The sequence below is a fragment of the Heloderma suspectum genome, chromosome 17, assembly GCF_057233095.1.
Source record: "Heloderma suspectum isolate Gila_16-S chromosome 17, 16-S_ref, whole genome shotgun sequence".
Lineage (NCBI taxonomy): Eukaryota > Metazoa > Chordata > Lepidosauria > Squamata > Helodermatidae > Heloderma > Heloderma suspectum.
In genome coordinates, this window is record NC_139474.1 from 18,290,563 (window position 1) to 18,313,571 (window position 23,009).

At 43.7% G+C, this 23,009-nt stretch overlaps 1 protein-coding gene across 2 annotated transcripts; it reads right to left on the reverse strand.

The window, feature by feature from the left end:
- Positions 1-1,239: 1,239 nt before the first annotated feature.
- LOC146334638 (cathepsin S-like) lies at positions 1,240-20,351 on the reverse strand. 2 transcript variants are annotated; one of them, XR_014786302.1, is made up of 9 exons: positions 20,231-20,351; positions 16,317-16,446; positions 14,685-14,807; positions 9,677-9,829; positions 9,368-9,592; positions 6,718-6,883; positions 5,841-5,946; positions 2,787-3,771; positions 1,242-2,741 (listed from the first exon to the last, which is right to left on the reverse strand). XR_014786302.1 is itself a non-coding variant. In XM_084824081.1 (8 exons), the coding sequence occupies exons 2-8, from the start codon at positions 16,443-16,445 to the stop codon at positions 3,672-3,674; spliced, it is 1,002 nt and encodes a 333-aa protein (XP_084680207.1). In that variant the 5' UTR covers position 16,446; positions 20,231-20,351; the 3' UTR covers positions 1,240-3,671. The 2 variants fall into 2 exon arrangements, 1 of the variants encoding a protein (XP_084680207.1); XM_084824081.1 differs by having other exon boundaries at positions 1,240-3,771.
- Between the last annotated feature and the right edge of the window lie 2,658 nt (positions 20,352-23,009).

The window sequence follows — 23,009 nt, forward strand, 5'->3', positions numbered from 1 at the left end:
GCAGCAAAAACAACAAAAAGCCTCGTGGCACCTTAAAGACAAACATTTTTCCAGGCATGAGCTGTCACGGACCATAACCCGATCATCTGAAGCTTGAACATTAGCCACATTTCTCCTTCCTCGCCCCCTTTTTCCTTCCTCGCCCCGTTTTTGCTTCACCATCTTGGCCTGATGAAGAGTTCTGGAGAACTTGAAAGCTTCCACAATATGTTATGACCTTTGCATTTGCCTAACAAAAGTGGGTTTTGGAAATTTTCTTTTAGAAGATGTGTGTTAGTGAGGAAAACAGCAACTCTACCTCCCACCCCCTAATATTCAAGAGAAAAAATACTTTGATAATGTATGCATACACACACAGAGGGGCTGCCCTCATCCTCCATTGTGACTGTGGTTGCCAACTGGCGGGGTGGAAAAAATAACATGGCTTGCTCCTCTGCCTTTTAACAGAAATCTTCAGGGAACACATGGCATGGAGTTAAACATTTACCACCTGTTTATTGCTGTTCAAGGGAAAGCTGCAGAGAATGGTTCAAGAACCAGTAACCCTACATTGGTTGTCCAAAACATAAAGCAGTTTTATATGAAAAGATGTATAGGTGGCTCATGGTGGCTGGGAACCCCATACGTTCTGCCTTATATCCGTGGATGTGTGGAAGTTGTCCATTGTCCACTGAAGGAAAAAGCTCTTTGCGCACCCTCAGAGAACCTTTCGTTTATTATTACCATAGTAGCTCCACAGCTGAACCCAGGCACTAAAAACAGGGCAAAGTCCAGTCATGAACTCTGATACAAAAGCATAACACTTTCCTCTCTGCTCATGCCAACCTGAAAATGCACCCATGAACAGTCTTTCCACAGATATTTTCAAAGGAAGAGGGTTAATATCTAAACCAAGAAGGGGAATTAAGTATTTTTGTGTACATAGAAGAAGGGATAGGATAGGAGAAGGGAGGCAACTTAATAACAGTCAGTAATGGGCTGGATGAGGGAGAACAAGCTGAAGCTGAATCCTTCAAGAAGAGAAGAAGAAGAAGAGGTGCTCATCGTGAAGGGCCCTAATTCAGGTATTGAGGTACGTCAACCAGTTCTGGATGGGGTTGCACTCCCCCTGAAGGAGCAGGTTCGTAGCTTGGGGGTGCTTCTTGACCCAACCCTGCTCCTGGTGTTGTACGAGCAGAACGTGCTCACATGTTCGTTGTCTAGCCGGAGGCCCAATGAATCCACTAGACACACGTAAGACTCTGGATCTGAAAGCGCTTTATTTGCATGGCCAGCAAGGCACTCTGTCAGCAAAGGGGCAGAGAGCCCCGAGTGTTCAGCGCGGCGGGCTTTTATACAGAGAAATACGTCGCGTATAGAAGAACTCTAGCCATGCTCTATTAGACACATTCCATGAAGGCGCACACACACACACCCTGTTATCTGGAGAGGAGCTCGATGTTCTCTTTGGACAGCGATGGAAGTCTGCCAACAGTTGACACAAAGTTGGAACACAGAGTACAATGTTAGCTCGAGCTACGACTCCCTAGTAATTCCCAGGACATTTTGCTGACAGGCTGCAATCTGCTTCCCACAGACTATGGAGCTAAGGCAGGATGGCCTAGCGTACAAACATGGCGTAACTTTGGTTCATGTTTAGCAAAGCATCTGTTGGACACCTTTCCGCATATTCCAACGGCACTCTTATAAACTGCATTGCCGTTTGGGGGAGGGGGGTTACACAGAACACATTAGGGGCGAGTTAAAGGATTCCTTCCACAGTGGCACCCCAGGTGGAGGCAACAGTGAGAAGTGCCTGTTATCAGCTTCGGCTGACGCACCAGCTATGCCCATTCCTGGAACATGTGGGCCTGGTAACGGTGGTGCACGCGCTGGTGACCTCTGGGCTTGACTTCTGCAACGCGCTGTACGTGGGGCTGCCTTTGTATTTAGTTCAGAAACTTCAACTGGTACAAAATAGGGCAGCCAGGCTGGTCTCTGGGACATCCCGCGGAGACCGTATTACACCAGTTTTAAAATCTTTACACTGGCTGCCAATTTGTTTCCCAGGAAATATAAAGTGCTGGTTCCTTCTTTCCTTTAAAGCCTTTCATGGTCTAGGTCCACGGTACCTTAGGGAGCACCTTGTCCCCTACGCCCCAGTCCGCCACCTAAGGTCCTCTGAAGGCTCCCTGCTGCGGCTGCCTAATGTGAGATTGGCAGCCACACGCAAGAGGAACTTTTCCTTTGCGGCCCCTCAGTTGTAGAAAGACCTGCCGGTTGAAATGCACCTGCTGACCTCGTTGAAGGTTTTTAAGCAGGCATTAAAGATGCTATTATTCCGGCAGGCCTCCCCTTTTTAGAATTCCTGTTCCTTGTGCTGACTTTTGTATACTGTTTTAAGCAGTGTTGTTTTAAGCTGTGTTTTATTGTTGGGTTCTTTAAAAATTGTTTTTAATTCAAAGTTGTTTTTAGTTATATGTTGTTTGTATATATTGTCCATATGTTTTTATGTAAATGTTTTAAAAACTTTCTATATTGCATTTTAATTTTGTAAACCGCCCAGAGCGCTTCGGCTATAGGGCGGTATAGAAATATAACAACAACAACAGTTCGTAAGAGCTAATGAGGGAAGAATGTGGAGGGCCTGCAGTTTCTAATCTGTGAGGTGCAGGGGTTCAAAGCTCCATAAAAGTTATGTCATCTAGGGTGCAATTCTATGTATGTTTAGACAGAAAAAAAGTCCTACAACTTCCAGCATTCTCCAGCCAGCCATACTGGCTGGAGAATGCTGGAAATTGTAAGACTTTCTTGTGCCTAAACATGCATAGGATTGCATCCTTCAAAGTGCAATCCTGTGCATGTCTGCTTAGAAGTATGTCCCATTAAGTTTAATGGGACTTACTTTTAGGTAATTGTGAGAATGGCATTGCAGCTTCAACCTAGAAACCCAGATGTCTGTGGGCTATCTCTGTGAAGGAGGAATAAAAACTCTACACATGCTCAAATGAACTTTATTATTCCTTAACATGTACTGAATCTGAACCTGGGCATTCAAAATATGTTAGGACCATGTGCCATATGTTTAGAAATAATTAAATGAAAGTATAAGAAAGAAAGGCAACAGCAGTATATGTCACTGGAAAACATTCCTTGTACATTTACAATACATGCAAGTTCCTTAAAATTCCAAGTTACTGCTGTTTTATTTATGAAATTTTCCTTATATTTCCTCATATTATATATATAAGTACAACTTTTTGTGTCAATCTGTTTACTTTACAGTTCCATAATCATAAAGCAGCTTGAACTTACTGATATCACAGAAGGATTTTTTTTAACCTGACATAGCTTTTATTAGAACACAATTTGAAGTGATAACAGTGATAATACCCCGCAATTACATAAAGCTTCAGTTGTTCAAAGCGGAACTACAGACATTCCATTATTAACTGATTAAGCTTCACAGCACCCATGGGACAGTTAGCAAATGCCAAGCTAAACCAAGTTAAACCATCATTTTGGCTGATTTTCTCAGATCTACCAGGTGTAGTTGACAGGAAAATCTTGCCCATGGAGGCCAATCGCTCTTCACAAACACAGCAGTTTGATTTATAAAAAAGCCTATGATTAGTTGCCTAATGGGCTACTTCTCCAGTGAAGAAAAATCAATTGAGAACTAGAACTTCTCTCTAAATTTGTGGATATAAAGCTTGGGTGGCAATGCCGCACCGATTCCCTTGATTCCTTGCAATTTTAATGAATCCTTGATCACCAAAATATGGACCCCAGCTGTGGAAATAACAAAGAATGAGACATTAGGAGAATAGTTAACACATTCATTATGAGCAAGAAATTCTTTCTTTGAGAGTCTAAAAATACTATATAGTATATAGCACAAACAGACACATACAGGATTAGGAACATGGAAATATAGAAGCTGCATTATACCGAGTCAGACCCTTGATCCATCTAGCTCAGTAATGTCTACACCAGGGGTCCCCAACCATTTTGGACCCATGGGCACATTTGGGAATTAGAGAAAGTGCACCACCACAAAATGGCTCCTGTGGAGGATGTGGCTAGTCACATAACGGCTGCCGTGGGGGCCTGGCTAGTCAAGAGGTGGGTGGGGAGAGAATAGCGAGGCTGGGAGAGAGGGGGAAATGGAAAGAGTTGATTCCTGCCCCGTCCAATCTTCTTCCGTCCACACAGGCCTTTCTTTCTCCTTTGCTCTCTCTCTCTCTCTCCACCCAGCCTCCAGCCTCACTATTTCTCCCTCCCAATCCCTTTCCTCCCTGTTTCTCTCCCTTCCCCATCCCCACCCTTCTTCTTTTTCTCCCTTCCTAGCTCTTAGCCTTGCTTTCTCTCTCTCACCCCTTGCTGTTTCTCCGCACTCCTAGCCTCAAGCCTCGCTCTTTCTCTCCCCTCTATCCCTTTCTCTTCCTGCCCGCTGAACAGCTGATCAGCAGCAGGTTCAGGAACAGGAAGGAGAACCTGGCGCCCTAATATTGTTCAATTTTGTATTAAATATTTTTATTGAAGCGGGAAGGGAGTGAAGAGCTTTGCATTCACCCTTGGAGGTGCCCTTGGTGCCACGTTCGGGACCTCTTGACTACACTGACTGGCAGTGACTCTCCAGGGGTCTTTCCTAGAGAAGGATCTTTCCCAGTCCTACCTGGAGATGCTGGGAATTGAACATGGGATCTTCTGCATGCAAAACATATGCAGAACATATCACTGAGCTACAGCAAAATAATGTCATGATATCACCTCATGGGACACTGGATGTGCAGCATATGCTGACCATTTTTGTGGCTTTTGAAAGCTAGATTTATTTTCAAAGATGGATAACAAAGATGATTAAACTCACAAAAAAGACCAGTGAAGAAAATCTAGTTCTGTGCAGTCACTTTAGCAGCTGCTGTAGTGCAGGCAGAAACGCACACTACATCAACCAAAGTGCATTGTGTTTCTGGCAAGTTAAGATCATAAGAAGAGCCAGGGTGGATCAGACCAAAGTAGCACAACATTTTGGTCACCCAGTGGCCGAACAGCTGCCATGGGAAGTGCACATTTAAGCTATGAATGCCATAGCAACTTCCTGCTCACGTTCCCCAGCAACTGGTGTAGAGAGGCACACTGCCTCTGATACTGGAGGTAACTTATAGCCATCATGACAAGCAGCCATTGAGAGGTTTATCCTCCATTAATTTATCTAATCCCCTTTTAATGTCATCCAAGTTGGTGGCCATCACTGCATTTTGTGGTAGCGAATTTCGTAGTTTAACTATGTACTGGGTGAAGTACTTCCTTTTAACCGTCCTGAATTTTCCACCATTCCGCTTCATTAGATGACCCTGGGTTCCAGTATCCACTTTCTCCAAACCACGCATAATTTTGTATACCTCTATCATGTCTCCCATTACTCATTTTTTCTAAGCTAAATAGTGCCAAATGTTCTAACCTTTCCTCATAGGGGAGTTGCTCCAGCCCCTTGATCGTTTTGATTGCTTTATTCTACACATTTTCCTGTTCTACCATATCCTTCTTGAGGTGCAGTGACCAGAACTGTACACAGAATTCCAAGTGCGGTTGCATCGATTTGTAGAAGTTAGGCAAAGCCATACACCATGAATGACAAGTCAGAAAAAGTGGCCATTTTGGTGCCTTTCAACTCAATGGAAGCTAACAACTCATTAAAATTCCTGAATAAAATCCTTTGACTGATCCCAGGTTTCAGAATATAATATTGCTGGCATGCTCATTTATGGTAAATGCTTAAGTCAGAGCATCTCAAAATGGATGAACACTACTGTTGTATTGGCTTGACAGCTGGATTCCCTGAAGCGTATTCTCACCTGTTCTTCACGAGCCAATAGTCCATGCCATCCTGTGTTCCGTATCCAATTACAACGACTCCATGGTTTATATGCTGAGCAGTGCAGGTTGGATCATTGTACACACCTAGATTAAAAAGGATTTTGAATAACTTCCATGTGTGCACTTTTTAAGGGAAGCTAGGTTTGGAAGTTGCTTTTGCAAAACAAGGGTTACACTCATTTACGTCAACAAGCACGCTCCTCTTCTGATCTCATATGTAAGCAGGCATCACAAAGGCGTAAGAAATATGATAATGTGACACTAATCATGTGGAGGACAGTGATCAAAGTACAGCAACTTCCTAACCCCTTACCAGGTTTAGCACTGATGTGACAGCAAGGCAGAGCTTTAAGAAGTTTAAATAATGTATTGGGAGTTATGAAGCCCACTGATCTTCACTGGTGGCTTGAGGTCTAAAGGGTAGATCACATTAGTGTTGGGAAGAGATTGGCAGGCAATCGAGAAGAAAGAGGTGAAACACAGAGACAGAAGGATAGATATGCAAGATTTTAAAATAAAAGTGGGTCCTATATTGCTGTTTGGGGCTAAAAATGGGTCATGGGTCTAGAAAGGTTGAAGGTCACTAATGCTGGGAATATCAAGGAACTATCAAGGATCAAGTCCAGTTCCACCATTTCTTAAAGGAAAGGCGAAATTGCCTATTGGTGGATTTCAGGAAGCCAGCGTTGTGTAAAAATAGAACAAAAAACAAAACCCCAAGACCACTTGGACTTGGGATAACTGAATGTTTGATCAGCTTGCCTGAATAAAATGACTGACTTCACTTGGATATCAGAATGGTCTCTGCTCTTTTTGTGATCTAAACTTTATATTGGGAAGTGCTCTAGAACTCACCATGCTTAAACAGAAAGAACGTTGGTTCACTTGCATCTATAGCAACTGATACAGGACCAATATTAGCTATGGCGTCCTTCAGGGAAGCTTCATCTCCAGATGGAAGCACAACATATTTAGAGCAAGTGGCAGCCTTGCCAGCAACGTTATAGTGGCATGTTCCATCCTGGAAGAAGCCAAAAAGAAGACAAGGTAGCTAGCATACTTTGGCAGCAATCTTGTACACACCAGGGAGTGAGGGCTTTTCTACATAAGGCATTTATCGTGTGCACATCATTCCCTACTCATGGTTGTTTACAGGTTCTTTAGATGGTGTCATGACCTTCCAGTTTCGCTTCTATGCCTAATCAGCGCTTTTGGTGAGTTTTTTTTTACAGCAGGGAAAATGGGGCATTTCATTGTGAAAGCAAAAGAAAGCATGGTTTGTGATATTCTGCTATAGCACAGTCCCATCTAGAGGTTATGTAGAAGAAAAGCAGAAAAGGAAACACTCTTGTGTAGTCAATTCTAATATGAAACCGAAAATGGATACAGTGGATTAACAGCCAATTAACAGCCTTGAGTAGAAAAGCTCTAAGACCGCAGTGGGCCTTATTTCTGACAAAACACACAAAGGCTTGCTCTCATCAGATCTTTTCAAGAATGTTTGACTTTAAAAAGGTAACTATGCTTTTCATCTCTCTCCCTCCTTAAAAAAAAAAGTGCTTTTCATCTCCTTCTTACTAAATTCTTACAGTCCAGGAGAGAGCGCAGGACAGGAAGGCCTGGCGTGCTATGGTCCATGGGGTCACGAAGAGTTGGACACGAATTAACGACTGAACAATAACAACAATTTTTTTGAAACCTTGACTTCCTAATGTTGTGGGCTAACAGCTTTGTGAGATACTACAATGCTAGTTAGGAGTTGGAAAAGCATCAGTAATTGCAGGAAGATTGCCATAAATGTATACTGCTTTGAGGGTCCTTTTTAAGATGGAAAAGCAGCTTATGCAATTTAAATAGAAATAAAAAATAATTAAAGGTGCAATCCTTGCATGTTTACACAGAAAAAGTTGTACAACTCCCAGCATGCCTCAGTCAGCATGGTTGGCTGAGAAATGTTGGGAGTTGTAGGACTTTTTTCCATCTAAACAAACGTAGGATTGTGCCCTAAATAAAGCTGCTTCCAACTCATGGGAAATATTTGATCTTCTGTCCCTCTTCGCTACCTAGATTTGGTGAGCAAAAGGATGATTTAGGGATAACTACCTTTTTAAAAGTGTGTAGTGACTAATGCTGTCACCAGATTAAAGAAATGAGTTAATAATCCCATATATTATGGTTGAATTCATTCATTCATTGCTTTAAAGCTGAATTTTATAGGCATATATATAGAATCTATACTATAGATGTTTTAGCTCAGCCTTTGACTTTTTTGTTTAATGAATGAAGCAGACCCTACTTTTTGTTGTTGTTCAGTCGTTCAGTCGTGTCCGACTCTTCGTGACCCCATGGACCATAGCACGCCAGGCCTTCCTGTCCTGCGCTCTCTCCCGGAGCGTGCTCAAGTCCATATTCATTGCATCCGTGATGCTATCTAGCCATCTCATCCTCTGCTGTCCCCTTCTCCTTTTGCCTTCAATCTTTCCCAGCATCAGGGTCTTTTCCAGAGAGTTTTCTCTTTACCCAATTCATATAGACCAATATCAGTTTTAAACCAAAATTTGCAGCAATAGTAGCTTCAAGATTGAACAGCACTATTGGTTGGAGCCATTATAGAAAGTGGAGGATGAAATTGACAAGTTCTTTGACAAATACTGAGTATGGCTCTGCTGGGCTAAAGGAAGTAGTATGTGGAGAGGATGAAACTGACAAGGATATTTACAAGGATGGAATATGCCTTTGCAAGTCTACATAGTGGACAGGCAGACTTGCGATTCTGCTTACTTGTGCAAGATCGCTAACAAAAAAATATTTTTAAAAAACGTTATGACACCATTTGTGCAAATCTCAAGACCCCCCAATTTGTGCAAATTGAAGTCATTAAAATAAAACACGGAATCTGCATATTGGCTTGACTTGCTACAGATGAAGTCAATGTCAGCAGGGGGAAATGGAATGAAATCGTCAGGGCTGAACTGGAAAAATCCATCAAGATTTCACTCCACAAACAGAATTCTCAAACATCCCTACTTATGACTTATGAAGTCCAACATGACTTGCTTCAAAGACTGCATTCTCCCAAGTTAGCCTGCCTAAGTTTTAAGATCCTTGGGAGAGACCCCTCTCTGGCCTGCCACCATCAGAGGAACATTTGGCAGGAACTCAATAGCGGGTCTTCTCGGTGGCTACTCCCAAGCTCTGCAACTCCCTACCAAAGGAAGCCAAAAAATTGCTGCATGATTAATTAGGGGAACAGCTGATTTTAGTCAGTCAAAAAGTTCCTACAGCACAATCCTATGTATGTTTACTCAGAAGTAAGTCCCACTGTGATCAACAGGGTTTAGTCATATGTAAGCATGCATTAATTGATTAAAATGTTTCAGTTCTAGTTGTGACAATTCTAATCCATTGCAAGCAATTATAAAGGCAGAACCTGGGGAAAGAGATACTCCAGAATAAAGCTGTAGTGTTTTATGTTTAAGTTCAAGGTATCTTAAATAATACAAACCTGAGCTTTGTACGGGTAGGACGCTTCCGAATCAATACCTTTATTATCTATGATATACTGGAAGGCAGCAGACATGTAGCCCCCGTGACATCCATTGTTTCCATACATAGTGGAGCAGTCAACAAGGTTTTGTGGACTGAGGGACACCATTTTTCCTGTTTTGAGTTTCAACTGGCATTCCAAGGCCCCAACAGCACTAAAGGCCCAGCAGGAACCACATGAACCCTGAAATACAAAGGCACTCGTCAGAATCAGTTGCAAAGGATGTCCTTATGTTAGAAGAACATAGACAAAGATCCTGCATCTCACCTGGTTCTTAACATCTGTGACACATCCTTTCTCCCTCCAGTCCACAGTATTGGGGAGGTTGCCCTGTAGACTTGGCCTGTAAATTGTAGAATTCAGGTTCCGCGAAACAGGAGTTTTAAACCCCGTCATCAGAGCAGTCACTTCCTCACTAGTCTACATAAAGGAAAACAGATGCACTTACTATACAGAATGGTCCAGAAACATGGCAAATTTTAAGTTAGGGTTGGTAGGTTTTGTTTTTTTTAAATGAGGTCTATTATGCCCACCCCCTTCATGGATCACTGCCTTGTTGTGGCGAAGGGGCTTGTGTAACTCAGTGAAGCCATAAGCTATGCCGCAGGGCCACCCAAGACAGACAGATCATGGCAGAGAGTTCTGACAAAATGTGGTCCACTGGAGAAGGAAATGGCAACCCAGTCCAGTATTCTTGCCAAGAAAACCCCATGGAACGTATCACAAGGCTAAAAGAGATGACACCGGAAGATGAGCCCCTCAGGTCGGAAGGTGTCCAATATACTACTGGGGAAGAGCAGAGGGTATTTCCAAGTAGCGCCAGAAAGAGTGAAGCGGCTGGGCCAAACCCGAAAGGACACTTAGCTGTGGATGTGTCTGGTGGTGAAAAGAAAATCCGATGCTGTAAAGAACAATATTGTTTAGGAACCTGGAATGTCAGATCAATGAATCAAGGTAAGTTGGAGGTGAGATGGCAAGATTGAACATCGACATCTTGGGAATCAGCGAACTAAAATGGACAGGCATGGGCGAATTTAATTCAGGTGACCATCATATCTACTATTGTGGGCAAGAATCCCTTAGAAGAAATGGAGTAGCACTCATAGTCAACAAAAGGGTGGGAAAAGCAGTACTGGAGTACAATCTCAAAAACGATAGAATGATCTCAGTATGAATCCAAGGCAAACCATTCAACATCACAGTAATTCAAGTCTATGCCCCAACCACTGATGCCGAAGAAGCTGAGGTTGATCGGTTCTGTGAAGACCTACAACACCTTCTAGAACTAACACCAAAAAAAGATGTCCTCTTCATCATAGGGGATTGGAATGCTAAAGCAGGAAGTCAAGAAATCACCGGGATAACAGGCAAGCATGGCCTTGGTGTACAAAATGAAGCAGGACAAAGGCTAATAGAGTTTTGCCAAGAGAACACGCTGATCATAGCAAACACTCTTTTCCAACAGCACAAGAGACGACTCTACACATGGACATCACCAGATGGTCAATATCGAAATCAGATTGATTATGTCCTTTGCAGCCAAAGATGGAGAAGCTCTATACAGTCAGTAAAAACAAGACCTGGAGCTGACTGTAGCTCAGCTTCTTGTTGCAAAATTTCGGCTTAAATTGAAGAACGTCGGGAAAACCACTAAACCATTCAGGTATGACCTAAATCATATCCCTTATGAATACACAGTGGAGGTGAGGAATAGATTTCAGGGATTAGACCTGATAGACAAAGTGCCTGAGGAACTATGGACGGAGGTCCGTAACATTGTTCAGGAGGCAGCAACGAAATCCATCCCAAAGAAAAAGAAATGCAAGAAAGCAAAGTGGCTGTCTGAGGAGGCTTTACAAGTAGCTGAGGAAAGAAGGGAAGCGAAAAGCAAGGGAGAAAGGGGAAGATATATCCAACTGAATGCAGAGTTCCAGAGAATAGCAAGGAGAGACAAGAAGGCCTTCTTAAATGAACAATGCAAAGAAATCGAGGAAAACTACAGAATGGGAAAGACTAGAGATCTCTTCAAGAAAATTGGAGATCTCAAGGGAACGTTTTGTGCAAAGACTGGCATGATAAAGGACAAAGAAGGCAGGGACCTAACAGAAGCAGATGAGATTAAGAAGAGGTGGAAAGAATACACAGAAGAACTATACAGGAAAGATCTGAATGTCCCTGATAGCCATGATAGAGCGGTCACTGAACTTGAGCCCGACATCCTAGAAAGTGAAGTCAAGTGGGCCTTAGGAAGCATTACTAACAACAAAGCTAGTGGAGATGACAGTATTCCAGCCGAGCTATTTAAAATCCTAAAAGATGATGCTGTTAAAGCGCTGCATTCAATATGCCAACAAATTTGGAACACTCAACAATGGCCGCAAGACTGGAAAAGGTCAGTTTACATTCCAATTCCAAAGAAGGGCAACGCCAAAGAGTGTTCAAACTACCGCACAATTGCGGTCATTTCACATGCCAGCAAGGTGATGCTCAAAGTCCTACAAGCTAGGCTTCAGCAGTATGCGAACCGAGAACTACCGGAAGTACAAGCTGGGTTTCGAAGAGGCAGAGGAACTAGAGATCAAATTGCCAACATTCGCTGCATCATGGAGAAAGCAAGAGAATTCCAGAAAAACATCTATTTCTGCTTCATTGACTACGCTAAAGCCTTTGATTGTGTGGATCACAACAAACTGTGGCAAATTCTTAAAGTGATGGGAGTACCAGACCACCTTACCTGTCTCCTGAGAAACCTGTACGAGGGTCAAGAAGCAACAGTAAGAACCAGACATGGAACAACCGATTGGTTCAAAATTGGGAAAGGAGTACGACAAGGCTGCATATTGTCACCCTGCTTATTTAACTTATATGCAGAGTACATCATGAGAAATGCCGGGTTGGATGAGTCACAGGTCGGAATTAAGATTGCTGGGAGAATTATCAACAACCTCCGATATGCAGATGATACCACCCTAATGGCAGAAAGCGAAGAGGATCTCAAGAGCCTCTTGTTGAGGGTGAAAGAGGAGAGTGCAAAAGCTGGTTTGAAACTCAACATTAAAAAACTAAGATCATGGCATCTGGCCCTATCACTTCCTGGCATATAGAGAAGGGGAAGAAATGGAAGCAGTGACAGATTTTACTTTCTTGGGCTCCAAGATCACTGCAGACGGTGACTGTAGCCATGAAATTAAAAGACGCTTGCTCCTTGGGAGGAAAGCTATGGCAAACCTAGACAGCATAGTAAGAAGCAGAGACATCACCTTGCTGACAAAGGTCCGTCTAATCAAAGCTATGGTTTTCCCAGTAGTAATGTATGGCTGTGAGAGCTGGACTATAAGGAAGGCTGAGCGCCGAAGAATTGATGCTTTCGAACTGTGGTGCTGGAGAAGACTCTTACGAGTCCCCTGGACTGCAAGGAGGTCAAATCAGTCCATCCTAAAGGAAATCAACCCTGAGTGCTCATTGGAAGGACAGATCCTGAAGCTGAAGCTCCAATATTTTGGCCACCTAATGCGAAGAGAAAACTCTCTGGAAAAGACCCTGATGCTGGGAAAGACTGAAGGCAAAATGAGAAGGGGACGGCAGAGGATGAGATGGCTAGATAGCATCACTGATGCAATGAATATGAACTTGAGCACACTCCGGGAGAGAGCGCAGGACAGGAAGGCCTGGCGTGCTATGGTGCATGGGGTCACGAAGAGTCGGACACGACTGAACGACTGAACAACAACAACATTATGCCCACACTGGTGTCTGTTTTATAGGGTTCTGTGGAACGTTATTTTTTCAAATTAAGAGAACAACCCTGTGATCTTCCCTTCCCTCCACATATTCAATGTGTGATAAGGAAGTGACATCAACTAACCCAGCCCCTACCTCCAAATGTTCATCAGAAGGTGTGAAAGGGGCTCATGCATAGATTCTGTACATTGGATCACAAACCCTGATTGTGTGGGTTCCTGATTGCGTGGAAGAGTGTACACCTCACCTTCTGCTGCACATGTGAAAGTCAGGGACAGGGTCCACGGGTAAGATACTACATTCTCTCCACACATTGTCTGGGTTTTGATGATCACCAGGGGGAAAAAAAGCCACCCTGGCTTCTTTTCGCAGCCCCCGCACATGCCACTTGTGTACCTGCCTTTTGCCTAATTACCCATGACGCAGTGTGGGTTGTCATGTCATCTGAACTTGTTGAAGTGCATGGCTGGGCTGGCTTCAAAACCACCACACACAATCCCTACAAGCCATGGGTTGTGGGGTGGTTTAGACAACACTCCCAGCATGCACTCACAAAGTTTGGACGACGTGACAACCCACATCACGCGTAATTGGGCAAATGACAGGTGTGCGTGCGGCATGGTGGATTCTTTTTCCCGGTGGTCAGCCAAACCCAGCCATTCAGTGAAGATGAGAACAAAGGTGCTTCTAGGTAGCTCCTAGTGCTGTTAATCAAAAGGCACTATGCACCTCCTTAACAAAATCTTCCTCCTTAAGATTTTTGTTTTCTGGTAGGAAAAAAGGTGGAAGAAGGAGAAGGGGACAACACAGGAGGATTACAATGGAAGATGGTGTCATCTGGACCCCCCCCTAAAATTCCATTTTTGAGGCAGGTTGATTGCAGGATAAGATGTCTGGAAGCAGCCCAGGGCTTGTATGTTTCGACTTCGCTTTTGAATTTGGAAAAACAACAACCTTGTTCTGGGAGGAGGTGTTTCAGGTTTTGCTTAATATTAAAGGACTACTAGAGAACGGGGCAGGGGGGAATCCTAGCAGTAAGCAGGTTTCTACATTTTGCTATCAAACTGTATTGGCAAGTTGATATGTTAATATTGAAATATACATATTAATTGGATTTTATTTCTATTTTCACGATAAATATTTAGTGTTTATGGGAGCCATGGAAATAAAACAATTTTCTACCAGTATTAAACATATTTCCATTGGTGGTGGTGGTGGGCTTCTCCCCAAACAATCCAATGCATGTTTAGACGGAGAAAAGTCCTACAACTCCCAGCTTTCCCCAGCTAGTAGGGCTGGCTGGGGAATGTTTGGCATTGTAGGACTTTTTTCTGTCTAAATATGCATAGGATTATGCTTTTCATTAGTTTTCTTCCTTTGTCTTCAGTGAATGGTATATTTGTTTTAATATGGCAGAATTATCTTGGGGTTGGACAGGCCCCTTCCAACCCTACTATTCTATGATTCTATGATCCAGACCAGCATGCGATGCAGACAATCATGCAATGCAGGATAGAAAGATAGATTTATTAACCATATCTGACAGATGATTAATGCCAAGCTCATAGGAATGCAACCCCAGAGAATGTTCGAGATTGTGCAACGTTATCAACTGTAGATTCTTTTCCCAAGTCATGCGGTGATCTTCTTCTGCTTTCTAAAAATCAAAGCAGAAGCTCAGATTATACAAACTAGAATACATTGCTTAATAAGGGAATTATTTTGATACATTTGTTTTCACCCGCCAAAAAATTTGACATTTTGGGTAGTTTTGTGATGTTTATATAAACAGAGCCTACCTCAGCCCACTGCCTGCAACTAATCTTCCATTACATCCCAGCTGCTGATTGTTATCTGTACAGATACGATCCAGCTCCTTTGGCCCTCCTGGTGTGAACCTATACTCCTGCAGCCATCTCAGGAATATGTCATAGAATTTTTTGCTTATCATGACCTTTCTGCAAGATTTGGATTGCCCTCCAGTCTAGTTTTCTAATTAGCCAAACAATTCTATATCAGCTTCACTTCTGGCCATCTTCTCTACAATCAGGGTCCCTTTGCACCTGGACTACTCTGGCTCTTGCTCCAGTTGCCTATTCTGCCTGGCCTGGCCTACAGACCTTGCCTGATGCCTCCAGAACCACCTGACTGAGCATTCTTCTTCCTCGATCCTGTAAATTGGCCCTTGATGGCCCCATCTTGGACACCTCTTGGTTTCTTCAAGTTATACTGGGGCCGGCCCAAGACATTTTGCTGCCTGAGATGAAGGGCAAAGTGTGTACCTTCCCATATAACATATAGAAGCCAACCAGACTGGCAGCTGAATCTTATTTCAAAATTGGTGATAGAACATCCCCCTCTACCACATCTGAAGGCAGCAGGCTAGCTTAGGGTGCACATGTCTCTCTCTCACACACACAGCTCTGTCCTCCAACATCCCGCACCTGCTTCCCTTCCCACCCCCAACATCTGCCGCCTGAGGCAGCCGACTCATAATGTCTCATGGTAAGCCCAGCCCATAGTTACACTACTTATTTGCCCCTCAAACTGATAAAGATGGAGTGGACCTGTCAAGGGCTCCTTGGCGGCCTCTTTCAGTCTAATTCAGTAGCCAAGTCCAGACACAGACAAAGGGATTCTTTTCAAAGCTTTATTCCTCTTTTACAACTTAACAACTCTACTGTTAGCAACTGGCTATGAGCAGCAGAGTACCTATGCCCTAAGTTGGAACAGTTGGTCCCCATTTGAAGGAGAATCACTGGCAGACCCTGAACTTATGGGCTAGGGAGAGTCCCTCCCCTTTTCCCTTGGATCCTCTGGGCGCAACCGTTGTTTGCACGCCAACCGGGCACTACGCCTCCTTTCCGCACCCTCCATTTGGCGCTGCTCCCTGCGTCGGCATCGCGCATCCAGCAAGTCTTCTTCCCGCGCTCTCTCACTTCCGGGACTGCTATCTATGCCAGGAATGCCAGTGGGAGGAATCTCCGCCAGCTGTTGGCCCTGGGAAGGATGAGCGCGCTCCTCTCCCAAGAGCGGCTGCTCTTCCTCAGAATCAGAACTACTCTGGGATTCTGTGGGCTCAGTGTCCACCCTGACAGGACCTTATAGATAATGGAATTATCTATACATCCCAAAGTCCAGTGGGATGGACTTACGATGCTCATACCTCATTTTGGTATTCTTTGCCATATTTTTTCTTCCAAAGGTCCCAGTGCCGATTCAGCATGGAGTCCTTTTGCCAGTGTGCAGATGCAGCAGTAGCAAACACCAGGAAAAACCAAGCCCATTGTCCCATCCTGCTAGGAGACATGGAGAACAATTATGTCTGGGATTGGCGGCAAGGATGATAACATGCATGTGGCATAACTTCAGCTACGAACGTTGATTTGCTCTCCTTTCTCTGAGGCAGGATGCTCAAGGATAGCTTCGTACTGTAAAGTTTATGGTGTCAGTTTCCTTTAAAGGAGAGAGCACTGAAGACTTTAGAGTGTCTTAAAATATGAAACTTAGGATGTGGATATGTACAAATTTGTGGGCAGTGCTAGTCTATTAATTTTTATCCTAAAAGGAAGGATATAAGTATTAAAACATAAAAAACAAAATAGTGATAGCCAAGGTCAAAATTATTACAGGCTCTGAAATGCAGCAAACTCTGACCGTACTAAACTGCTCATGGTTCTTGTTTTTGTGATCATGCCAACTTTCTTCATAAACTTTTTACTTTACCTTTTTACCTTAAGAGAGCTTCGATTCTCTTAAATAGCTTCAGGTGAAGATGGACTGAAGAAACCACTTTCTGGAGAGGTTTTGGCAGACCCTTATTTTCAATTCAGATATATGCTAGTGTTTCACCCCACCTCCATTTGTTCTAGTGACGAACTTATCAAAATTCACAGGGTTCTGGGAGCTCCTTTAGTGACAAATTAGGCTGTGTAGTGCAGGAGAGGGCAGAAAGTGGATATCCAGATGTTTTGGGCTTCAACTCCCAACACTTCTGACCACTGGCCATGCTGGCAGGGGATTCTGGGAGATGAAGTCCAAAACATCTGGATATCTACCTTCTGCTCAACCCTGGTGTGGTCCATGCACAGAGGAATCCATAATCCTACACGAATGCAACACAGCAGTGACGCCCTGGCTCTCCTTAACCTGGGGAGGTAAACCAACTTATACTGCCTCTGATCTTCTTGCTGCTCCATGAATAGAGATGCAAAAGTTCCAGAAATTTTGAGGCCATGGAAAAAAAGCAGTCCCCCCCCCTGGGGGGGGCGGGGTTGGGGGGCAGTGTCAGAAAAAGAACTAAAATTTTTGGGAAAACAGAAAAATAAGCAATACTTCCCTTTTTTTGCCCTCTTTACAGATCTAAAGTCACTTTGTTGCTTTAGGACAGCCTTCCCCAACCTGGTGCCCTCCACATATTTTGGACTCCAGCTCCCATCAGCCTCAGGCAGCATGGCCAATGGTCAGGAATGCTGGGCACTGTAGTCCAAAACATCCAGTGGGCACCAGGTTGAGGAGGGTTGCTTTAGAACGTAAAGCAGCCTTTCTGTTCCCAAACTTATTTTATGTATGACTTGGTTTGCTCATAAAATTATCATTATAGTTGAAAACTTTTAAAAGTAAATTCAGTTAGTAAATTTGTAATTATTGTCCGAATAGATTAGAATTACATTAAATGATTGCCACAGCATCAGAAATGCAGGACTCTATAGAACAAAACCCAAACCGTCAAGAATGCACAATGGTGACTCTACTCACATGTTGGGAAACTGAGCATAAATGTCTAACATATACTTTAGATCAATAATTTTAATAAGGAATGAAAGAAATAACTATGCTGGGAATCTTACAGAGGACTAAAAAACCATTTCCCCCCATGGCTTTATTATTCCTGGGGTGTGTTTCCACGCTATCGGCTTCACTTTGTTTGCAACTTTGTTGCGATGTTTCCCCAATTGCATCTTCTCCTTTTCCTGTTTCCACAGCCCTTAAAGACCCTGCTTATCATCACTGTAGCCTGGGGCTCTGTGCTATTTCCACTGAGCTCTAATTGAATTATTTTCTTGATGGCTGGGTGGAGTCTGGGTTGGGTCTGATGACCTCATCAGTGTTCCCGCTTCCTCCGCCATGTTTCCAGGACAACGGAAGGAGAAGCTAATGGAGGAGTACCAGATTTTAAAAAAGGAATCAGCTTTGCTATGAAGGGAGGCTCCCCCCTTTTCTCCTTTCTCCTGAAAGTCCAGATGCACCTGCATTTCAGGAGCAAGCTTCACTGAGCACAATGGGAGTTACTTCCAAGTAGACACACGTATGCTTTTGCTGGGAAAGGCAGGGGAAGAACACAGAGAGAGAAACCAGCCCCCATTTTAACCCAGAGTACCTCATTGACCACAATGGGAGTTACTTCTGAGGAGACACTAATGGGACAGAAACCAGCCCCTATTATAACCCGCCAGATATCTATAATGAAGCTGTGAAGTACTTTCTTCCTAAGGCAATTCATCGGAGCCTTGAGATCTCGCTTGGTCGCATAATCGCACTTAAGGAATTGGGCTTAAAAGTGTGCCATTTCATTCGAGGGGGGGATCTCTGTAAGTTCTGATGTGGGCATTCAAAGGCAAGCCTCATTCAGCACAATGGGAGTTACTTCTGCAGAGACACTGTGAAGGAGTTACGTCCTAAGGCAATGGACTGGAGCCTCGAGATTGCGCTTAATCGCATTTAAGGAATTCGGCTTTGATATATGCCTGTCAATTGAGGGGTTTCTCTGTTATTTCTGTGGTCATTGAGAGGGCAAGCCTCATTCACCACAATGGGAGAAAACCCTATAATGGGAAACCCTATAAATCCTAATGTTGTGAGCAGGTATTATACATATATATTTCACCTGACATTGGCTGCTTTCACACATAATACTAAGCCATGGCTTATGTTAATCATGGTTTGTTGCTTTACCCATGAATTGTCTTGCATATAAGCCAACCAACCAACCATGGCTTGTTTCCCCCGTTTCTGGTTTGTTCCTCTCCCACCCATTTTGCCAGCCATCAAAGCAGTTTTGTTTTCAGGCTGCTCTTGCAGGAGCCCCTGTTTCAGGGTGGACAGCAATGAAAACAAGACAGGGTTAAGTGACAGTTCTGGGTTCAGACATCACAACAAGCCACAGTTCAAACAACCCAGACTCTGTAACCAAACAACAAACAATGGGTTCTATTTGTGGTTTATAGCCGATTAACAAACTGGTTTGTGGGGATGGGTTCAGACACAATGACAAGCCAGATTTCAACATGCCACACCATGGCTTACTGTTACGTGCAAACCAGGCCACTGATAAAGAAAAATAAATGTTTTATATATTTATTACACTTTTAAACTATCTAGTAATACAAGTTCTCTGGGCAGTGTACAGTACATTAAAGACATAAAATGCAAACAATAAAACAAAGAATACAAACTGCACATAATAAAGCCAAGGTAAAGCCAGCAGAAAAGAATAAAAACACTACAGCACATAAAACCAAAGTAAAACCAGCAGCAAAATGAAAGTGTTATGTTGTAAAACACTAAAAACAATTCTTAAAATGCCTGGGAAAATAAAAAAAGTCGTTGAAAAAACCATAGTGTAGGCGCCAGGCGAGCCTTTCTGGGGAGGGCACTCCAGAGACAGGGGCCACCACTGAAAAGGCCCTCTCTCTTGTAGCCACCTATCTTGCCTCATTTGGCAGAGCCACCTGGAGCAGAGCCTCAGGGTTTGGCAGGTAGATATGGGAGAAGAAACTCCTTCAGGTAACCTGGTCCCAAGCCATTTAGGGCTTTAAAAGTTAAAACCAGCACTTTGAAAATGTAGGTATCTGTTTTAAAAAATGTAGTGTGTGAAGAGGCCCTTAATGGCAGTTACACTTTTAAGAGAAATGGGCTTTGTTACAATTTCCTGTTGGGTGTATGGTTTGCAGCAAACACAGATTTGTTGCTTTTAAACATGCAAAATCTTCCCCAACACACTTTCCTAAAACAAAAAGGAACTTCCTCATTGCTAGTGCTTTGAAAGAGAAGGGCACAAAGAGAAGATCTTGTACGTACCTGAATATCTTTCAGCAGCGTATTCTACTGGGCAGCTCCTGACCCTTCCCCACAAGGTGCAAGAAACTTTCTGACACCTCACGTCTACTTGATTGCGGAATGCCCTCTCCACACTGCTCTTGCTGAAGACAAAGGGAGCTCCAATTTATTGCACTCATCACATGATCCTCCCACGAAAGAAGGAAACTGGCTGTAATTTTCGCTTTCATTATAACTGTGGCCAATTTGAACATTTAGAATGGTTGTCAATTGATTTGTCACATCCTCAGGTTCATCCTTGGAGGTTATGAAATGTCTCAGTGCAGCAATGAGCGAGCCTTAGGCTGTGTCCACACAGCAAGATAAAGTACCTATTTTTGTGTGCGTTCATTTCATTTTGAAAGCACAGAGGGCTTCCTGCGGGCATCTCTGCTTGGCCGCAGTGGAAAGCAGGATGCTGGACTACATGGTCAGATCCAGCTTGCCCATCTCATGTTCTTACGGCTGAGAAACTAGCAGGAGGCCAATAGTGGTTCAGCTAGATAATTTTAGAACCTAGACTTTTAGAACCTTCATACACACACACACCCTGCCCCATCCTATTAGACAGCCGTGCCTTAAAAGCACACAGGTAACATTTTTCTTCCCCTGCTCCATCATGCCACGCTTTACAATTGCTTCTAATTCATAAGACACATAGAAAGCTGCCTTACACTGAGTTAGTTCCTTGGTCCATCTAGCTCAGTACTGTCGACACTGGCTGGCAGCAGTGGCTCTCCGGGATTTCAGGAGTTTTCCCATCCCTACTTGGAGATGGTGGGGATCGAACCTGGGACCTTCCACCTGCAAAGCAGGGGCTCCACCACTGAACTATGGCTCCTCCCCTCCGGTATGCCTGATGTACGATAGAGCAAAAAACGGGAAACAAACAACAAGTCAATTTGCTAACCCTGGTTAAAAAGGAGAAAGAAAAGAAAGCTTTGCAGTTTTGCATTTTAAGCTCACTTAAATCATAGCACCATCACAACTACAGGAATAAAATGGAGTTTGCTTCTGCTGCCCTGATGCTAAACACATTTCACTGGGAATAACCACAGTTTTGTTGTGGGAAAGGATACGTTTCAAAAGTGAAAGCTGCATTTTATTTATTTATAACATTTGTATCCCACCCTATATCATTAAGATTAAGAAAATAATAAAACGAGCATCTGTATGTAACCACGGATGTGCCTGGGTGATATATAATCACCCCTGATTATATATATTTTATTTTTATTTATTACATTTATATCCCACCTTTTTTCCTCTTGCAAGGAACACAAGGTGGTTTACATAGTTCTCCTCCTCTCCATTTTTATCCTCACAACAACCCTGTGAGGTAGGTTAGGCTGAGAGTCAGTGATTGGCCCAAAGCCACCCCGTGAGCTTTGTGGCCACGTGGAGACTAGAACCCAGATCTCCCGAGTCCCGGTCCAGTCATTACACTACACTGGCTCTTATTTAATATATAATAGAAAGGATACCGTGGCAGCAAGCAAAACCAACCCATCTGGGCCCTGGCATACCCATGCCAACCCAGGTGCCGACGAAGGGCCTGTTTACAACTGTCTCTATCACCTGCCATTGTCTGGCTGGTCACTGGGAGGGGACTGGGCAGTGGGGACATGGATTTGGCCCATGGCTCAGCCCTAGCTGCACCACTGAAGGCCAGACAAGGAGTCAATTGACTTTTCAAGGATGTGAGCAGGGCTGGCCCTGCCATGAGGCAGAGTGAGGCAGTTGCCTCAGGCGCCATATGCTGGATGGTGGCAGCAAAGTTTTGGAGGACAGAGCTGTATGCCTAAGCTAGCCTGCTGCCATCAGGTGTGGGGAACAACGCTGTCCTGTCACCAGTGTTGAAGAAACAGCAAGCCCAGTCAACTTCTGAACATGGGATGGGAGAGGGCACCTTCACCTCAGGCAGCAAAATATCTTGGGCCGGCCCTGGATGTGAGGAATTGTTTCTAAGAGATCCGTAGCCCCTCGCAAAACCCTAACCCCCTGGATTCTCTGAAGCGGGTGGAAGGAGCCAAGGAAGTACAAGATGGTATAAATTTATTGCACAAAGAGAGGTATGGCTGGGTCGCAAGAATAACACAGGATTTACAACACCACCAAATTCTACAAGAGACCACAGGGCACCTGTGCTAAAGAACTACAGGTTTTCAATTACTGCCTCGGTGAAAATTTCCCCTTGCACATAGACATGTGCCCATTAGTCCGAATTGATTGGCTCACTTTGCTGAAAGAAATCCAGCTGGTGCTCTTCCTGTAACCCACAGAAAGAAGAACCGGAATTAGAAGCAGATTTAGCAACCAGCCGTCCACTCAGCTGCCATTGCAAAGTCCCACAGCTACCTTAAGCCAAATGCAGAGAAGGGTATAGCAAGACCGACGTGGGTGGCAGGGTTGTTTTTCTTAACGTTCTTTTCCCCATTGGAGTAAGTGCAGCTTGTCATGCAGGGATAAAAAAAGCCATACCTACCCAAAATATCTTATTTTATGAAACCATTACAGATAAAGGGGCTGACCCCATACTCCTTTGCATCTAGGCACCTTTTCCCCATGACTCTGTTATGTTTTCTCTGCCTTTCCTCATTAGAAAAGAAACAGACAGACAGACAGACAGAGAAAGAAAGAAAGAAAGAAAGAAAGAAAAAAGAGAGAGAGAGAGAGAGAGAGAGAGAGAAAGAAAGAAAGAAAGAAAGAAAGAAAGAAAGAAAAGCTGCTGGAAGTTTTTGAGCTGGGTCAGGATTGGCAT

Bases quoted from the DNA above. Each gene is read 5' to 3' on its own strand.
- LOC146334638 (XM_084824081.1), bottom strand. From the start codon at position 16,445: ATGGGACAATGGGCTTGGTTTTTCCTGGTGTTTGCTACTGCTGCATCT. The intron at 14,808-16,316 runs GTATGAGCATCG...TTTGATTTTTAG, and splicing joins GCAAAGAATACCAAAATGAG to AAAGCAGAAGAAGATCACCG. The intron at 3,772-5,840 runs GTGAGAATACGC...TTATTTCCACAG, and splicing joins TATTGGCTCGTGAAGAACAG to CTGGGGTCCATATTTTGGTG.